Source organism: Chlamydotis macqueenii, chromosome 1 (genome assembly GCF_036417535.1).
Source record: "Chlamydotis macqueenii isolate bChlMac1 chromosome 1, bChlMac1.mat, whole genome shotgun sequence".
Taxonomy (NCBI): domain Eukaryota; kingdom Metazoa; phylum Chordata; class Aves; order Otidiformes; family Otididae; genus Chlamydotis; species Chlamydotis macqueenii.
Window position 1 is genome coordinate 63,670,891 of NC_141556.1, and position 15,465 is coordinate 63,686,355.

The 15,465-nt window shown below is 36.6% G+C and overlaps 1 protein-coding gene across 2 annotated transcripts in view; it reads right to left on the bottom strand.

Moving 5' to 3' along the window:
* Nucleotides 1-786: 786 nt before the first annotated feature.
* Nucleotides 787-15,465, bottom strand: part of KDM7A (lysine demethylase 7A) — a 69,825-nt gene continuing 55,146 nt past the window's right edge. The window contains exons 15-20 of one of the 2 annotated variants that reach the window (XM_086754684.1): nucleotides 11,772-11,869; nucleotides 11,413-11,552; nucleotides 11,063-11,275; nucleotides 8,046-8,127; nucleotides 6,640-6,916; nucleotides 787-5,832 (exon numbers count right to left, since the gene is read on the bottom strand). In XM_086754684.1, the coding sequence (XP_086610810.1) occupies nucleotides 5,738-5,832; nucleotides 6,640-6,916; nucleotides 8,046-8,127; nucleotides 11,063-11,275; nucleotides 11,413-11,552; nucleotides 11,772-11,869 (905 nt within the window). In that variant the 3' untranslated portion in view covers nucleotides 787-5,737. Of the gene's footprint in view, nucleotides 5,833-6,639; nucleotides 6,917-8,045; nucleotides 8,128-11,062; nucleotides 11,276-11,412; nucleotides 11,556-11,771; nucleotides 11,870-15,465 lie in introns of both variants that reach the window. The other variant, XM_086754675.1, reaches the window with a different exon arrangement.

The window sequence follows — 15,465 nt, forward strand, 5'->3', positions numbered from 1 at the left end:
AAACAACCACCACTGGAATCTAAGCATCTGTCCATCGCAGCACTGAAGCAGTTCAGTAGCATGGAGCACTATTTGCAGAAGAAAATGCATTACATGAAGTTGGAGCGCAACATAGCCATGCTTCCGTGACCCCTGAGTATCCACATGGAAACACTATACTGCCATACGGAGCCAAAATAGGGAGCACTGACAACTGCAAACCAGAAGACGACATGTGGAGGAACCAGCAGAGAAGTTATCCAGGATAAAAGCAAGTATGACAAAGTACATGGAAGTGTGAAAGAGAAATCTCTTCTTCCAGAAACTGCACAGACTTAAAGGAAAAGGAGGGAGGGGTGGTGAAGGAAAATCAAGAGATGTGTCAGTCGTCAGTAGCATGAAACAAACCTGAACAAAAAACAAGAGCAAGAACATGAAAATACCATTTGATACCCTTCTTACAGTTCTAAATCGGCTAATATGACGGATCACAAACACTTCCACCTCCTTTTTATAATAGGATTCAAAAACAATATACACATCTTCACAAAATGCATTTAGTTGTCCTATAATACACTTGGATTGAAATGAGATTTGCACTTTGAAAAAAAATTTAAAAAACAGTATGAGAATACTCCGTCTCATATTTCTCCACAAAATTTCTCCTTTAAAATGTGACAAGTACAGGACAGAGAATGTACCTAGAAAAGCATTTCTCTCCTCACGATATTCTGTACAGTCTTCTGTATTTACACTGAAGCAAATGAGCAGAAGTTTGAAGAAATTAAACGCTATAGAATGCTAAAATCAAAGCATAAGCAATACAATTTTTTAATTTCAGTATTTTAAAGTACAGAAAGTGGAAACTATGAATATCAAATACAAATTTAAACAAAGCCACTTGTCCTCCCCTAGAATAATCAATGTGAACTACTTATAGAAACTTACAAATTTAAAGTAAAATCGAAACAAAATAAATACTGTACATACACTTTCCCTGCCTGCAGGCAAAAGAGGATGGGAAACACTGTTATGAATTGAAAAAAATGCTCTTAAAGCTGCAGCATCCCATTTCCCAGCCAAATACTTAACACAGTAGTGCGTTTCTGTAAAAAGGAAGACACAAATACACCAACCCCTACTGAGCAGACAAGCTAATATTTTCAGAGACATTAGAAGGAAAGATAGAAATTAGACTATGAGAGTAGAAAAAGGAGAGGAAGAGACAAACAGGCCAGCAAAACATTACTACAAAACTAGTAATTATAGCCAAGAACTAGCCCCTTTTTTTATTCCTTTTTTTTTCTCCAAAATCCATGTTTGTTTTTTTTTTTTTTTAAAAAAAAAGATTCACCAAAGCATTGGCAGCAATAGACATTTCCCAGCAGAATTGACAATACATATCAATATAATCTCTTAAAGTGATCCCTTTCATTCCCTTCCCACAGCATGAAACTCTTATGGCTTAATTTATATTAAAAGTAGAAAAAGTCTTTTTCTCCAAACAGAAATGCAGCCTATGAAAAACATGCATTTCTTTATCAGTGCTACTTATATTTCCCATCCACTGCATGATTTATCACTCATACACCCCCAAAGAGGGCTACTAGGGTGGTTTTTGTTGGGGTTTATTTTTGGAAAAATGGATGTTGCAGCTTTTAATCTTGTTTAACCACATACAGTAAGGCCCTTGGTTCCATTTATTTTTTTTTTCTGTGAAAGAGTAGCTCTGGGCTCACTGAACCCCAGAGCTACAAAACAGCTTTTAATGGTCTGGAAGTATTATGTGAATGCAACTTTGGAAAGACACTAGATTCGGGGGTCATGGTGGGGGTGTGAAGGGATCGATGGGCATGTGGAGCCTAAACAGGGCACAAGTTATAGGCTTGGAGTACCAGATCATTCTAGCTGCAGTTCTGCTTAGTCTCCACAGTTACCAAAAAACAGGGTAGTAAGATTCACATCAGCTCTGACTCCAAAACCCTGCAAAAATTTTCAACATTTACAAGTAACTTCATGGCCTTGTGAATGACGGTAGCTTATTCCATATAGCAAAGCCTAGGGAAAGTTGAAGCTTTTAAAATGTGATCATGACACCGTACTCTCTTGTATCTCTACTAAAGGTAACACAAACTCTTCAACCACCAAAAAAACCAAAACCCCCCAACAAATCCCCCATGTGATCAGAAAGCAACAATTTTAACTCTCAACATCTAACCCTTTCAAAATTGGCTTTAAGAATGGATTCATGTAGAATATTATAGGTTGCATAGGTAATCTACCTCAGAGGTCAAAAAAGGCTACCTTGTAGCCAGGGTTTATTAGCAAGTACAGTAGGAGAAGAAAAGGGAAAGTTGCTGGAAGAGTCTTTGATAGTTTCTAGGTGGTCTTTCTATTTTTATGTTTGTTTCTTTTCTTTCTATTGCAGGAACATGAGAACATAAAGAATGGGAAAGCCCCTACAATATTTCACTTCATATTGTTCTGTCTACAAAAAAAAAAATTAAGTTTTATGCTGAATCCAGGTTCTCTGACTTTTAAAAAAAATATTATCCTTGAAAATGTGTTACTATAGGAGGCTTAATTCTTTTTGTTGTCCAGTCAGTGTTCCCTACTCCCTCCCTTTTCCAGCTTAAGTGAGACAGCAAGGAAAACAATAGGGCTTTTTCTCTTCACTACTATAACACAAAGTTCAGTCCATCTACAGAAAGACTGGTGCAGTAGTGTTTTCACCTACAACACAATAAAAATATTCCTACATACAAGTACACAAAACAAGTGAGGTCACCACATCCTCTTCATGAGCTACCAGGAGATTCCCCCCCCCCCTTTTTTTTTTCTCTCTTCTTTTTTTTTTTTCTTTTTTTTTTCTTTTTTTTTTTTTTTAAATACTGCTTGTAACGACAATTTCTTTTAAATTACTTTTTCTGAGGTGGAACATCAGAATTAACTTCTGCTGGAAGCATGGGTATCTGAAGAAAACGGGAATGAACCTCTGCCTGTTGACAGTTGATGAAAAGACTATTACATAAATTCATGACAGCGGAGAGCCACTTTGGAAAAAAAAAAAAAAAAAAAAAAAGGTAGAAAGCAGAGAAAAGAAGAATAAGACCAAGAAGAAATAATATATATGGGTCCAGCCATATCTGTGTTCCAATATTAAGATTCAGATAAATAATGACAATGGTCAGAAAAGAGACTTTACATAAGCCAGTCAGATGTACAAGAAACTCTACTCCACATTTTAAAATTCCTTACTCCAGATTCTATTCTGGCATACTTCTATTTTGGAAGTGTTCTCAAAAATCTGCCTTTAAGGAGAGAGAGCTCATTCTTCATTCTGCTCTGAATCTGATTGCTGCCCTAAACTGGAGTTTTCTGTTCTTAAAAGTTATATAGCCAGCAAGAAGGAAACAGTTTGGTTCAATATGCTAAAGCTAAAAGAGTTTCCAAAGCCTGGCAAGGCATTAAGCACAGAGAATATTTATATGGGTATGTAATTTTAACTAACATTGACAGCATAGTTTATTTCTTTTACTTTGGTGAGAACATGAGAAAATAGTTAAAATATTCTTTTAACTATTTCCATCTGGAAAACATAGCACCTGAGAACAGCAAGTACTTATAGTCACTTTCAGCACCTACAGAGTATCTCTTAGCTTATCTTCTGCTTTTTAGAAATCCTTTTTAACCTCCATTCCCAATAGTCTAAACAAGGCTGATAGCTTGCATTAAATTAAAACAAATATTTTTTTTTAAAGACTGAACACATGCTTTTGTGAAACCATAGCAAACAAAAAAAGTTTTAAAAAAAATCACCCATACACACACACACAAAAAAAAAAACCTATGAAGTCAAGTCAATACAATGTAAAAGCAGGGCTGCAAAAAACACTCTGAAGTTACAATTTTCAAGCTCCAGAGGAAGTAAAGCCATGAAAGCTACCTGGCTTATTTGCAGTTGCATTACGTTTTATGTTTCTCAATTTAGAAACAGGATAACATAGTGCTAAATAGTTTTGACCCTGCAAATATCAAAAACTCCTGACATCAGAACTATTTCCATAAATTTGTGAAGGTATTCATAAGCTAGCCTAGATAAAAATAACTGCACAAATATTCTGGAAAGTCCAAGTAAATTTGTTTTTAAACCACGAGAGAAAACGATTCCAGTATAGAATATGGAGGAAGGAAAACCTGGTATGGAAAGTTAAATCAATTCAATGACTTGGATAGCTATGCCTGAGTATTTTTACTCTTAGCAACCAAAAAAAACCCCAAACAACCAACAATATTGTTGTCACTAGCATATTAATGTTTTCATTTTGGCTGGACCCTGCCTGCAAAATGCCCTTTTTCCAGAATCAAGTAAAAGTATTCCCCTTTCAGCCTTCACCCCATCCCCCAAAAGTTAAATATTTAATTTTATATTACAGAAAAATACAAATCTTAAATCAAAATTATTTACAATAATTCAGAATCAGCATTTGCTATCAGCTCTGTATGAAGCCTGACATAAATGATCATTCTGATACCAGTAAGCTACTTAATGCTTATATATGCACCAGTTAAGACTTTTAATTGGCTGCCTCGCCCAGCTTGGAAAGCAACACACATTCTCCTGCCTTCCTGACTGTTCAGTAAAATGTGTTTAAAGTACAATAATATTTTAATGCTTCTTCCATGCTACATTAAATAATAAGCCAAATCTTAAGACTGCAATGTATATCTTATGAGTTATTTCAGAGTAATTGTTCTGAAGAAACATTTATCTTAACTGATGTCCCCATTCCTCCAAAAAGGATATACTAGGTTTCCCTCCTTTGTACCAACTCTTAAATAACCTGTACAAATACAATTTCAGGGAGCCTTTTTACAAAAGAAAATCATCACAGATAGATCATCAGGAGAAAAAGTATGCTCTCCAGCTTGGAGGAAAGGGGTGCAGTTTAAAACATGTTCGCTACTGGACTGATAGAAGAAGATTCTTCTGCTTTTAGGAGTCTCTTCTAATGCATCAAATAAATAAATCTGTATAAAAGAGGAGAGGTCAAAAAATAATCAAGCTGGCAAAGAATATGCAACTTGCAAGTCAACAGAAGCCCAGCCAATAGCTTACAAAAAGCAGAAAAAAAAAAAAAGATTCCATATGCCTTAATTTAAAAAATAATTAATAATGCATCTCATCCCTATTTAAGACTATAACCTGAATATCAAATTTAGGAGTCCAGACTAATCACAATTAATGTGGCTCTCCACTGCACCAAACATACATTATCAAAACAATTAAAAACTTTCACATTCTTAAAACTAAATTAACAGCCCCCAGAAAAAAAAGTCTTCCAAATAAATAGGTTTTTCAAGTGAATTTAAAAGTTGTCAAAATCTATGAGAAATAAATTACTGATAAACCACCTTCATCATCTTCCCCTCATTAATTAGGTCAGAAACTACCAGCAACAAATGATATTCAAGCCCTGATGAGAGACTATTTCTCACAGTCCACGTCTCTCTGAAGATTTCCCCATTCCCATATGGTTATTGCTGAGCAGGTGTGGCACAGTGAAAATGCAGCATTGGGTTGTTTTTTTGTTGGTTTTTTTTTTTTTTTTTCTCTCTCATTTTTGTTCATCAGGCAGTGTTTTATACGGTACATGCAAGTCTGCTTCAAGCAGAGGAATAACAGCAGCTCCAGGCTCTGTTGACCTCAATACTGGTCTGTGTAGGAAAGACAGCAGTAGTAGAAGTAGCAGCTACATTAAACAAAGAAGCGTGCATGGCCATTCCGGTTCAACTTCAAGATCTTCCCAAGGCGCTGTTTAGCAGTTGCCATTCCTTTCTTTGGACGTTTGCCTGAAAAATGAAATCAAGCAATTCAGTCCGGAATTTCAGAACAAATTTTTATCACTGTAGAACAAACACAAAACTCAGTTTTTAAGCTGAAGCAGGAAACATTTTCAGCTGAATCTGTTTAAAAAATTAAAAAAAAAAAAAGCAGCACTTCAATTGTCTGTTTGGGAGCAAACAAACAGGGAAGTAGAACTGTAAAAAAGCCAGGAATTGTTTTCCCTAAATATCGGCTAGCATTATCATAAATATAGTGATTATATTAATTACATATGTTTCCAGTCTAGGGAAGGGCAGTAAGTGTGGTAGGGGAGAATCTAAACTGAGCTTCCTGAATTTTGCTCAAGTTATTCCCCTGAGTAAATCACGGAAAATAAACTAGAAACTGAAAACTAAATATAACGATCATCAGACTATTTTTTGAAATGTCACAGCCTTTAAATCTTCACTTCAATAAACAAATCTGATTCAGGTCAGTGTTTCAGAGTATAGTTGTGGTTCTGCTCTCTGTAATAAACGCTGAACAGATACACCTGCAGAGGTGCAACGGTAACTATGAAAGTTTCATCTGGCCACACATTCAGTTAGATCTCTCTTAATTTCATCTCCACACATTCTGTGCCAAAATTTGAGTGTCCGCAGGATGCCTATTTCATATTTTTCCTCAAGGTCTAAGCCTGTTGTTTTTTCAGTTTCTGCATCTAACAGCTCTTTTCAATGTTTACAAGCTTCTTTTCCTAGTTTTTTTTTCTTTCTTCCCTTTTTTTTATTTTTTTTTTGCCAAGTTGGCAAGAGGACAGAGATAAACAGTACCTTTTGTCGCCTGGTTGCTGATAGGTGGTGGATTTGATGCTGGCCTCTTTGTTGGATGAAGTGGTACAGACAAGGATGTTTCACCATACGGCCTGTCAGGGCTAAGGCTGCCATCACTCAGCCGACATTCTCCTTGAATTAGATTGGAGTCTCGCGTGTACTTGCCATGCTGAAAACTCAAGCCGTTGTTGTGGACTATACTTCTGTTTTCCTGAACCTTATGATTGGCTTCTGATGCAGTTTCCTTCTTGATATATTTTTGAGTTTTACTTGTATCCTAGTACAGAAATGAGGAGAAGAAAAAAAGTGGAAGTTGATATCTTCTGGCTACAAGTTCACTCCAGTTTTTCTGATTATACTATGGTATCTTTGAAAAAGATATTTCAGTTCCACCAGTGTCTGAGCACTTTATGATTCCATCATTTCTTTTAATATAGATACCTCTTAAAAATAACATACAACATAGTATCTCTGTGCAAGCTTTTCCACATGCGCTTAACAGCAATGCTATATATTAATTACATATAACTAGTGTACTCAATTTCTCTGCTTTTTGGTTTTAGTTTGCAGTGATCAAAACAAATGCAACTGCTCTTGATTAAACTGGCCACTATAGCAAGCTATACCATAACTATTGACTACATCAACAGGCAATTTGTTTTCAATATTCAGCTGATGAAAGAACAAATACATTTACAATTTGTAATTCCCAATTTAGCATAACATTGTTAGATATTCTTACAAGAAAAAAAAACACAAAACTAAAAAGCATGTAGTTAAAATACAGCTGTTAAATAGCACTGTTTGCAACTTTAATTGTTCTAACACTTCTAATATAGACAAGTTTAGAAATACTAAAATGTTCCGAGTGTAAGACACACAACCTTTCAATTATATATTCCTTGCTGGATTCTACCCGGACATCAGAAAGCAAAAATACTCCTACCTGCCTGCTGTGAAAGGTTGTATCAGTTTGGCAGTACCAATTTCCTAAGCAAGTATCTTTACTCTAATTATATACTATCCACAGGTTCCACTTGTTCTGATGTTCTGGTTGGAAATAACAATGAATAAACAATACAGTGCTTCCCTGCTTAGACTGAATGCAAATTCATATTTTTTTTATAAAGTACTTTTTATTTTTCAAGACACTGCCCTGAGCATCTTAATACTAGCCACTATGACAGAAGAGAGTTTGAAAGGAAAAAAAAAAAAAAAAAAAATCAGAACAGCAACGAAAAAAAGCATGACAAAAATATAATATTCAGTTACCAGCATAAGAAGTATCTATTATCAGACATGCAGTGTGGAAAGACCTCTCCACCATGCTTTCTTTATTTACAACTTCATGATCTATTTTTCCTACAAAAATTTTAGTGTTCAAAACATTTAAAGGATTGCTTTACCTGAGGGGTAATCCTCGAAGCTTCATTCAGGTGCCTAGCCCACGCTGAAGTCCCCAAGTCTCTTTCCTCTTCCTTCACAGACCTACCTAAAAGAGATGTTTAACAAGCTTAAATTTTAAGATCAAAAACTAGGAATACAAAGTTAATTATACATTTGAATAACTTCAAAATTAAAACAAGAAAGAAAAGAAAACACAATGGAAAATATTTCCTAGATACAGAATAAAAGTCATCAGAGCTGCTCGATTCTACACATTAAATTGGGAAAACAATCTCACAGTAGAAATACACCCAATTAAAGATGCATATACCACAGTAAGAAGGTCAAACAACTATAACCATTCAAATTTGAAAGTAATGATGTTGAAGACAGCTTACTTTCTTTGTTACACTACAGGTTTCCATTTTCTACCATGGCTTTATATAATGAGAAGTTCATACAAAGATGGACAGTGCAAGGTCCTGCACCTGGGTCGTGGCAATCCCAGGCACAAATACAGGCTGGGCGGAGAATGGATCGAGAGCAGCCCTGAGGAGAAGGACTTGGGAGTGCTGGTGGATGAGAAGCTCAACATGGGCCAACAATGTGCTCTTGTGGCCCAGAAGGCCAACCGCATCCTGGGCTGCATCAAGAGGAGCGTGGCCAGCAGGTCAAGGGAGGTGATTCTGCCCCTCTACTCTGCCCTGGTGAGACCCCACCTGGAGTACTGTGTCCAGTTCTGGAGCCCCCAACACAAGAAGGACATGGACCAGTTGGAGAAGGTCCAGAGGAGGGCCACGAAGATGATAAGAGGGGTGGAGAACCTTTCCTATGAGGACAGGCTGAGAGAGTTGGGGCTGTTCAGCCTGGAGAAGAGGAGGCTCCGGGGAGACCTGATAGCGGTCTTCCAGTACCTCAAGGGGGCCTACAAGAAAGATGGGGAAAGGCTGTTCAGTAGGGCCTGTTGTGATAGGATGAGGGGTAATGGTTTTAAAACAGAGGGAGGTAGATTCAGATTGGATATTAGGAAAAATTTTTTTACAATGAGGGTTGTAGAACACTGGAGCAGGTTGCCCAGAGAGGTGGTGGAAGCCCCATCCCTGGAAACGTTCAAGGCCAGGCTGGATGAGGCTCTGAGCAACCTGATCTGGTCGGGGATGTCCCTGGTCCTTGCAGGAGGGTTGGACTAGATGACCTTTGAAGGTCCCTTCCAACTCTAACCATTCTATGATTCTATGATTCTAAGACATCATCTTTAATTTTCAGGTATTATTGACTGTATTGTTTCTAAGCACTGATGTGCTATTCAGGTACAACATATGGAAGACCTACATTGATAGGCCTATAGAAGAAGCGTCCACATTGAAAATACATTCACAATACAGTTAACTTGTAAAATTAAGGGTATCCCAAGACACCAATTCAATTTGAATTCAGAGAGACCAAAAGATTTTGCAAAAACTACTATCTAATATGCAGTTTCATCTTCTTCATCCATGGAGTTTGATACATGTACTGAGTCTGTCTGGAATGGATTTTTTTCCTAACAGTCCATATGGAGGTGTAGTTTAGATTTGTGACTAAACCAGTATCGATAACACACCAAAGTTTTGGCTGCTGTTGAACAGTGCTTGCAGAGTGTCACAGCTCTCTCTTTGCCCACTCTGCCCCCTGCAGTAAGCAGACTAGGGGGAGGCAAGAGACCGGGAGTGGACATAACCAGGACAGCTGACTTGAACTGGTCAAATGGATATTCCATATCATACAACATCATGCTTGGCAATAAAATCTGAGGTAAAGGAAGAGCCTGGGGGAAAGGCAGTCTTCCAAGGTAGTCATTGCTCAGAGACTAGCTGGGCATCAGTCTACTTGCAGAAGGTGGTGAGTGATGGCCCTTGCACCACTTGTTTCTTTTCCTCTTTCCTTCACTTAAAGTGTCTTTATGTCAACCCATGAATCTTATCATTTTTGCTCTGTTCTGTCCCCCATCCCAGAGAGCAGGGGGAGAGAACAAGTGGCTGCGTGGGTGCCTAGCTGCTGGCCTGAGTCAACCTACCGCAATTTAGAAACCTGCATTTTGTATTTTTCATAAAGTTACAAAGATGGAAAGGCACTATATATATCTGTGTGGTTTGCTGATGAGGGTTTATTTTTGTTGTTGTAATTGGTTTTGTTTATTTATTTGTTTGGTAGGATTCAAGGACATACAGCTTCAACTACCAGAACACAATCCATGACATCACACTAGGCTTTCCTGTTATCCATGTAAACAAACCTCAACATACTATTAGTTCTTTCAATTAGCACCCTATTCGTTGGTGGGGTTCCATTAGTTTCACATCAGCAAAGCTATAAACCTCTGCCATTTCCTTCTCAAGCAAAGAATTTTCAAACATAATGACTCACTCTCTGTTCCAAGAAGTTATTTTTATTCCTTTAAGGTGATTGGTATTAAAGTTCTGCTGTCTGTTATTCCCAAAATGCATTTAACAGACGTCTGTTTTCCACAGACATCAAAATGCCACTGACAAAAGTTACCTCTGAATTCTTCTCCTCAAGATTAGAATCTCCTTTAATGCACTGGATTCCTAGCATCATTTCAGGACTAAAGCCAAACATGCCTTCCAAAGACCACTAAAAACCACCAAGGAGATTCCTATGGCTATCTAAGTAACACACATGCCACGAAAGCGGCAACAACAAAGGTTCTGTCAATCTTTTCTGAAGATGATTACACTTTCAATAAGGCAACCGCACTTTCAATCTAGCCGTAATGTTGCCACTCTCTTAAGAATTCCATAAAATGTCAATATTTAGAAAAAGTATTCTGATGACCTCTCAAGCTAGGTTTGTCCCAGTTTTCAGAAGTAACACTTACTTTTTATAGAAAAAAAGAAGTCAACCCAAAACAAAACCAAAGAACGTACCTTTTTAAATACTAGTCTGATTTACTTAAAACTTGACTACAAATCTAGAAGTACTTATTCTGAGCAGTTTGTCCAAGAGCAGAGAGCAGCAGTGTCATTAGTTCAGATACCTACCACATTCTACTGTTTTGTGGCTCTGAGATGGCTGTCTGTCTTTATGCCGACTCCTGGGGTAGCTTCTGTGTTCCTGAAGAGAGGTTCTTTTATCTGTGCAGTCTGTGCTTTGAGTATGACCTGGTAAACCTGTAGTATAGTGCAATCCTGCCATAGAGAGCATGCCCTGAATAGCTTCTTCTTCTGTACTTGTCGAGGTAGGACATTCCCTAGAAAGATGAAGCAATTCAAAACAGAACCCTAAATTTCTCTGAAGGAATGACTTTTACGTTGGTATAAAAGTAGAATCATAAAATTGTGTGAAAAGGTCTAACAGTTTATAAACAAATGCCCACAAAGTGCTTACTTTTTACTGGGAGTTTCACTTCTGGATGGCTTGTGGGTATTCTGAGAAAGGTCTCTCGTGACCTTAGATTCCTCTTTGAAATTTGATGTTACTTTCTCTTCATCACCTGAGCTTTCCAACTCCTCTGTAGAGGAATCCTTCTGCTGAAACAAGAGCAGAATAGTCACCATGCCTCCTAAATAGATATGCTACCTTAATTTATGCTAAGTAAGAAATTAAAAAGCTTCTAGGTCCAACTTTTTTATATATATAGTATTCAGAATGCAGTTAACACAAACTTTGACTAGATAAATTTGAAGTCAGTGAGCAAAATTGTATTTAATTGCTTTGTTAGCTTTTGCGAGTTTTTCTAGCTATACCTGTGTAGTGCAATCAGGCTCAGATTCTTCTGAATCAGAAATATCAGAGTACTCTGAGGATCCATTCCTGAGTTCTGATTTCACACTTTCAAAGAACACTGAGGAGAGAAAAATTAAAATGTAAGACCCAAAAGGTATTATATATAATATTTAACTATTATTTTGGAAGTAAAGAACAAGAAACACATATTTAGTTTTTAACAGTCTGTAAACAAACGCACATCCACACACTGATCTGGTTCCCACGTCAAGATTGCTTATAACTCCAGTGAGTTGCCTACCGTCGACCAACAGACTCCTCAAGCAGCTCACTGGACGAAGCCAGAGCAAGAGAAACCAAGTGCAGGAGGAGCACATATTTTTTTCTCTCCTACAGAGTACATGCTCCACAGACATCACCTTGGGCAATTTGCTTTTGTATATAGGCTAGAGTCAGAGAAATAGCTCTCAAAAAAAGTTACTTGGAAGTAATCTTCACTATTACTTTGTCTCGGCCTCTTCAAACCTGGAATTTCCTTGTTTAAAAATAAAATCAGTTACACAGAAACACTAAACATGGAAGTCAGAAGACATTAAGTGACTCAGAGGCAAAAAAAAATAATTGTGTTACTTGCAATTTTACATCACAATTTACTTGCATATTCTCCCTGTTTTGTGATACTACAGAGCTGACAATCAGGGTTAAAATGCAGACTTGTTAAAGAAAATTAAAATATTGCTGTGATGATACACAATATACTTGCACTGTTTTTTATCACAGAAAGACCTGAAAAGGAAGAGGAAATAACAATCTGAGACATGCTTTTTGCTAGCAGTAAGATAAAGTATTAATCAGAGAAGAAAGTGTCAAAATAGACATCAGAAACGCGGGCATATGACAAAAGCAATCCATCAAATCAGCCACCTAGTCCACATGGTTTACTTTTTTAAGTGCTGAAAGAACTCAAACATGAAGTAGCTGAGCAGCTCTAAGAGGCATGTACTCTTAAAAGACAGCATATGTCCCAAACAGCCATGAGTAGGAAATACTTTTTTTAAGTGTCCAGAATCCAAGGCTCAAGGTCAGTAGGCTGTATATCTGTGTCAAGGCTGCTGGCAGAAATCTTGCTTAAGTACTAATCTATGAAAGACTACAATACGCAGTTTAACTAGCAAACATTTTTTGGAGAAAAGCCAAACAGAATAAAAAAAATACATGAATATGTGTCAAGAAGGTGGTGGATAAAGAAAGCAGCATAACTTCTTCAAGTTTTTAAGTACTTACAGTTTCATAGAAAACTATGGTGAAAGCAAATCAACATTTTACCTTTACTTGTCTTCCTTCCAGAGCTAGTTTCTAATCTGTGCTGGTTTGCTTTCATCATAGTTTCATATGAAACTACATAAATAGAACACAATTCTTCATAACTTATTAATTATGCAAGCACAAAAGATGTACCTGTAACCCTTTATACAATGCAATTCTAGTAGGATTTTGTTCCCATTGCAGACTGTGGCAAAGCTCATAAATAGGTGTGAAATATATTTCACGGGATATTATTAATTTCTAAACACTGCGTAAGTGGAAATTATTTTTAGAGTCAGAAGAAAGCTAACAACGAGATAGGTCATCAGAAACTAAACAAAATGAACAGCTGAGACCAAAATCTAGAGAAGACTAATTTAACTTAAGTTAGTATTAGAAAGAACTGTGAGGAATATCCAAATACAGTAAATGAGCAACAACACTGTATATAAGTTAAGCTAAATAAAATAATGCTCAACATATGACAATAAAATTAATATTCTAAATTACTGTAGCTCAAAAAAAAAAAAAAAAACCCAAGGGATTTCTGGTGATAACTCAAGTCTTCGATTCATTTCAAAAAGGCAAAAAAGATTCTAGGACAAGCAATAGCATACTTGATACATAAAATAATACCATTACATAGCTCATTAAGTTTTCCTTTTTCAAATAAAAAAAACCAGCTCCAAATTTAGAGACAATTTAAAGGAACAGGCCAAAAAAAAAAAGAAAAAAAAAGCATATCTAAATATGCTTATACATGGAGCTTCAGATCTTAGGTAAAAATTAAAGTGTAAATAACGAACCACGATTTAAAAACAAACAAGCTTCATGAAGGCTCCTTAAAAACTTTTCTTCTTTCTGCCTTAAGGAACCGGAAAATCCTAATTATTAAAATGACAAAGCTTTTGAAAAGAAATGTGAGTCTTCCTGTAAGAAGGCAAATAATTCAGCAAGACAGAAAAGAAACTGGACATGTACATAATTAGCTATATACAGATAATACTAAGATTTATAAAAGCAATGCTAAATATGGAGTCTCATACTTCAGAAGCCCTCTTGCATTCTGATAGAGATTAAGTGATGATACTCTACTAAGAGGGACAAACTATTTGTTATCTTCCTACTATCAGATAATATGATCTAGACTGAACGGCTAAAGCCACCTAACACTGAGACATCCCCGTTTCACTTGGGGTTGGGTACCAGCATATATGACATAACATACTGTATGAGCCTCAGGGCTAGGCTCATATTCCATTTTTACCACTTCTTTCTTTTGCAAGCTCTCTGCAAAGCAGAGAATACCTGTGCAGTTCTTCTTCTGCCTTATATTGTTCAAAAAGCCAGGGAAGCTGCATTTCTTTATACTCCTCTTAAAAAAAAAAAAAAAATTAAAAATCTGAACTGCCCCCTCCCAACTTTCTAAATTCCTATTATTAGGACTCCTCTTATCTTCATCCATGAATGTGATTTGTAATTAAGCTTAAAAGAAACCAAAACCACAGTCTAAATACACAAGTATTGTTATTTTAAAATGAACTGGTCTACCCTCAGATAAAGTTATGGCTCTGCATCCTTCCAGAGACTGGGAGGAATACTCCAAAAACCATGTGAATGAAAGCAGTTGTTATCTCTAAGTTCAGGCTAAGCTACTGTGAATTCAAAAAAATATCTTAAACCACCTTCTCCTCATTCACACAAAGCATCGTGCTCTGTAAAGCAAGCACTTGATCTTTGTCTCTCTGATAACACTGGGTCACCATTTAGAACCAGGATCTTGGCATGACACACAAAGCTACATAGAGCTTCATCTGCTTAAAGGCATCTCTCTGGGGACATTGCCTCTTGGTAAATCCCAGTAAGAAAAATGGAAGTAGAAACAGGTAGTTTTCTTTTATGGAATTCTCTGCAGAAGGATATCTTCTCTCTCTGTAAACCCTGAGTTAAGGTAAAATAATCAAATCTAAGTGGTCTTTAATAGGGAAGCTTGAAGATTCAGTATTCAATTAAAAATATTAGTGACAGTCCTGAGTACTCGATTTCTAGAAGAACAATCCCAACATTCACTTCTAAGTACATTTCTTACATTCAGATACACACTACCATATTCATTCTGTATCGAGTAAGAGCAACAATTTTGAAGAAAATCTACCATTCTCTGTATGATTTAATCTTTGATTCCAGTGTAAAACTTAGTTGAATTTACTTTGTTTAATTTTTAAAATGGAAAAACACCACACATGCCTAAGCCTTAACTCAACAAGTCATTTGCCTTGTTGGTTCATGAGTACCCAAGGGGGACCTCTCTCCTGCGCAAACTTTTTAATACTGTTCTCTGTGACCTTCGGAAGCACAGTCAACAAGGATTACAAATCGCTTTGTTAATGAAAATAATTAAATATTTTA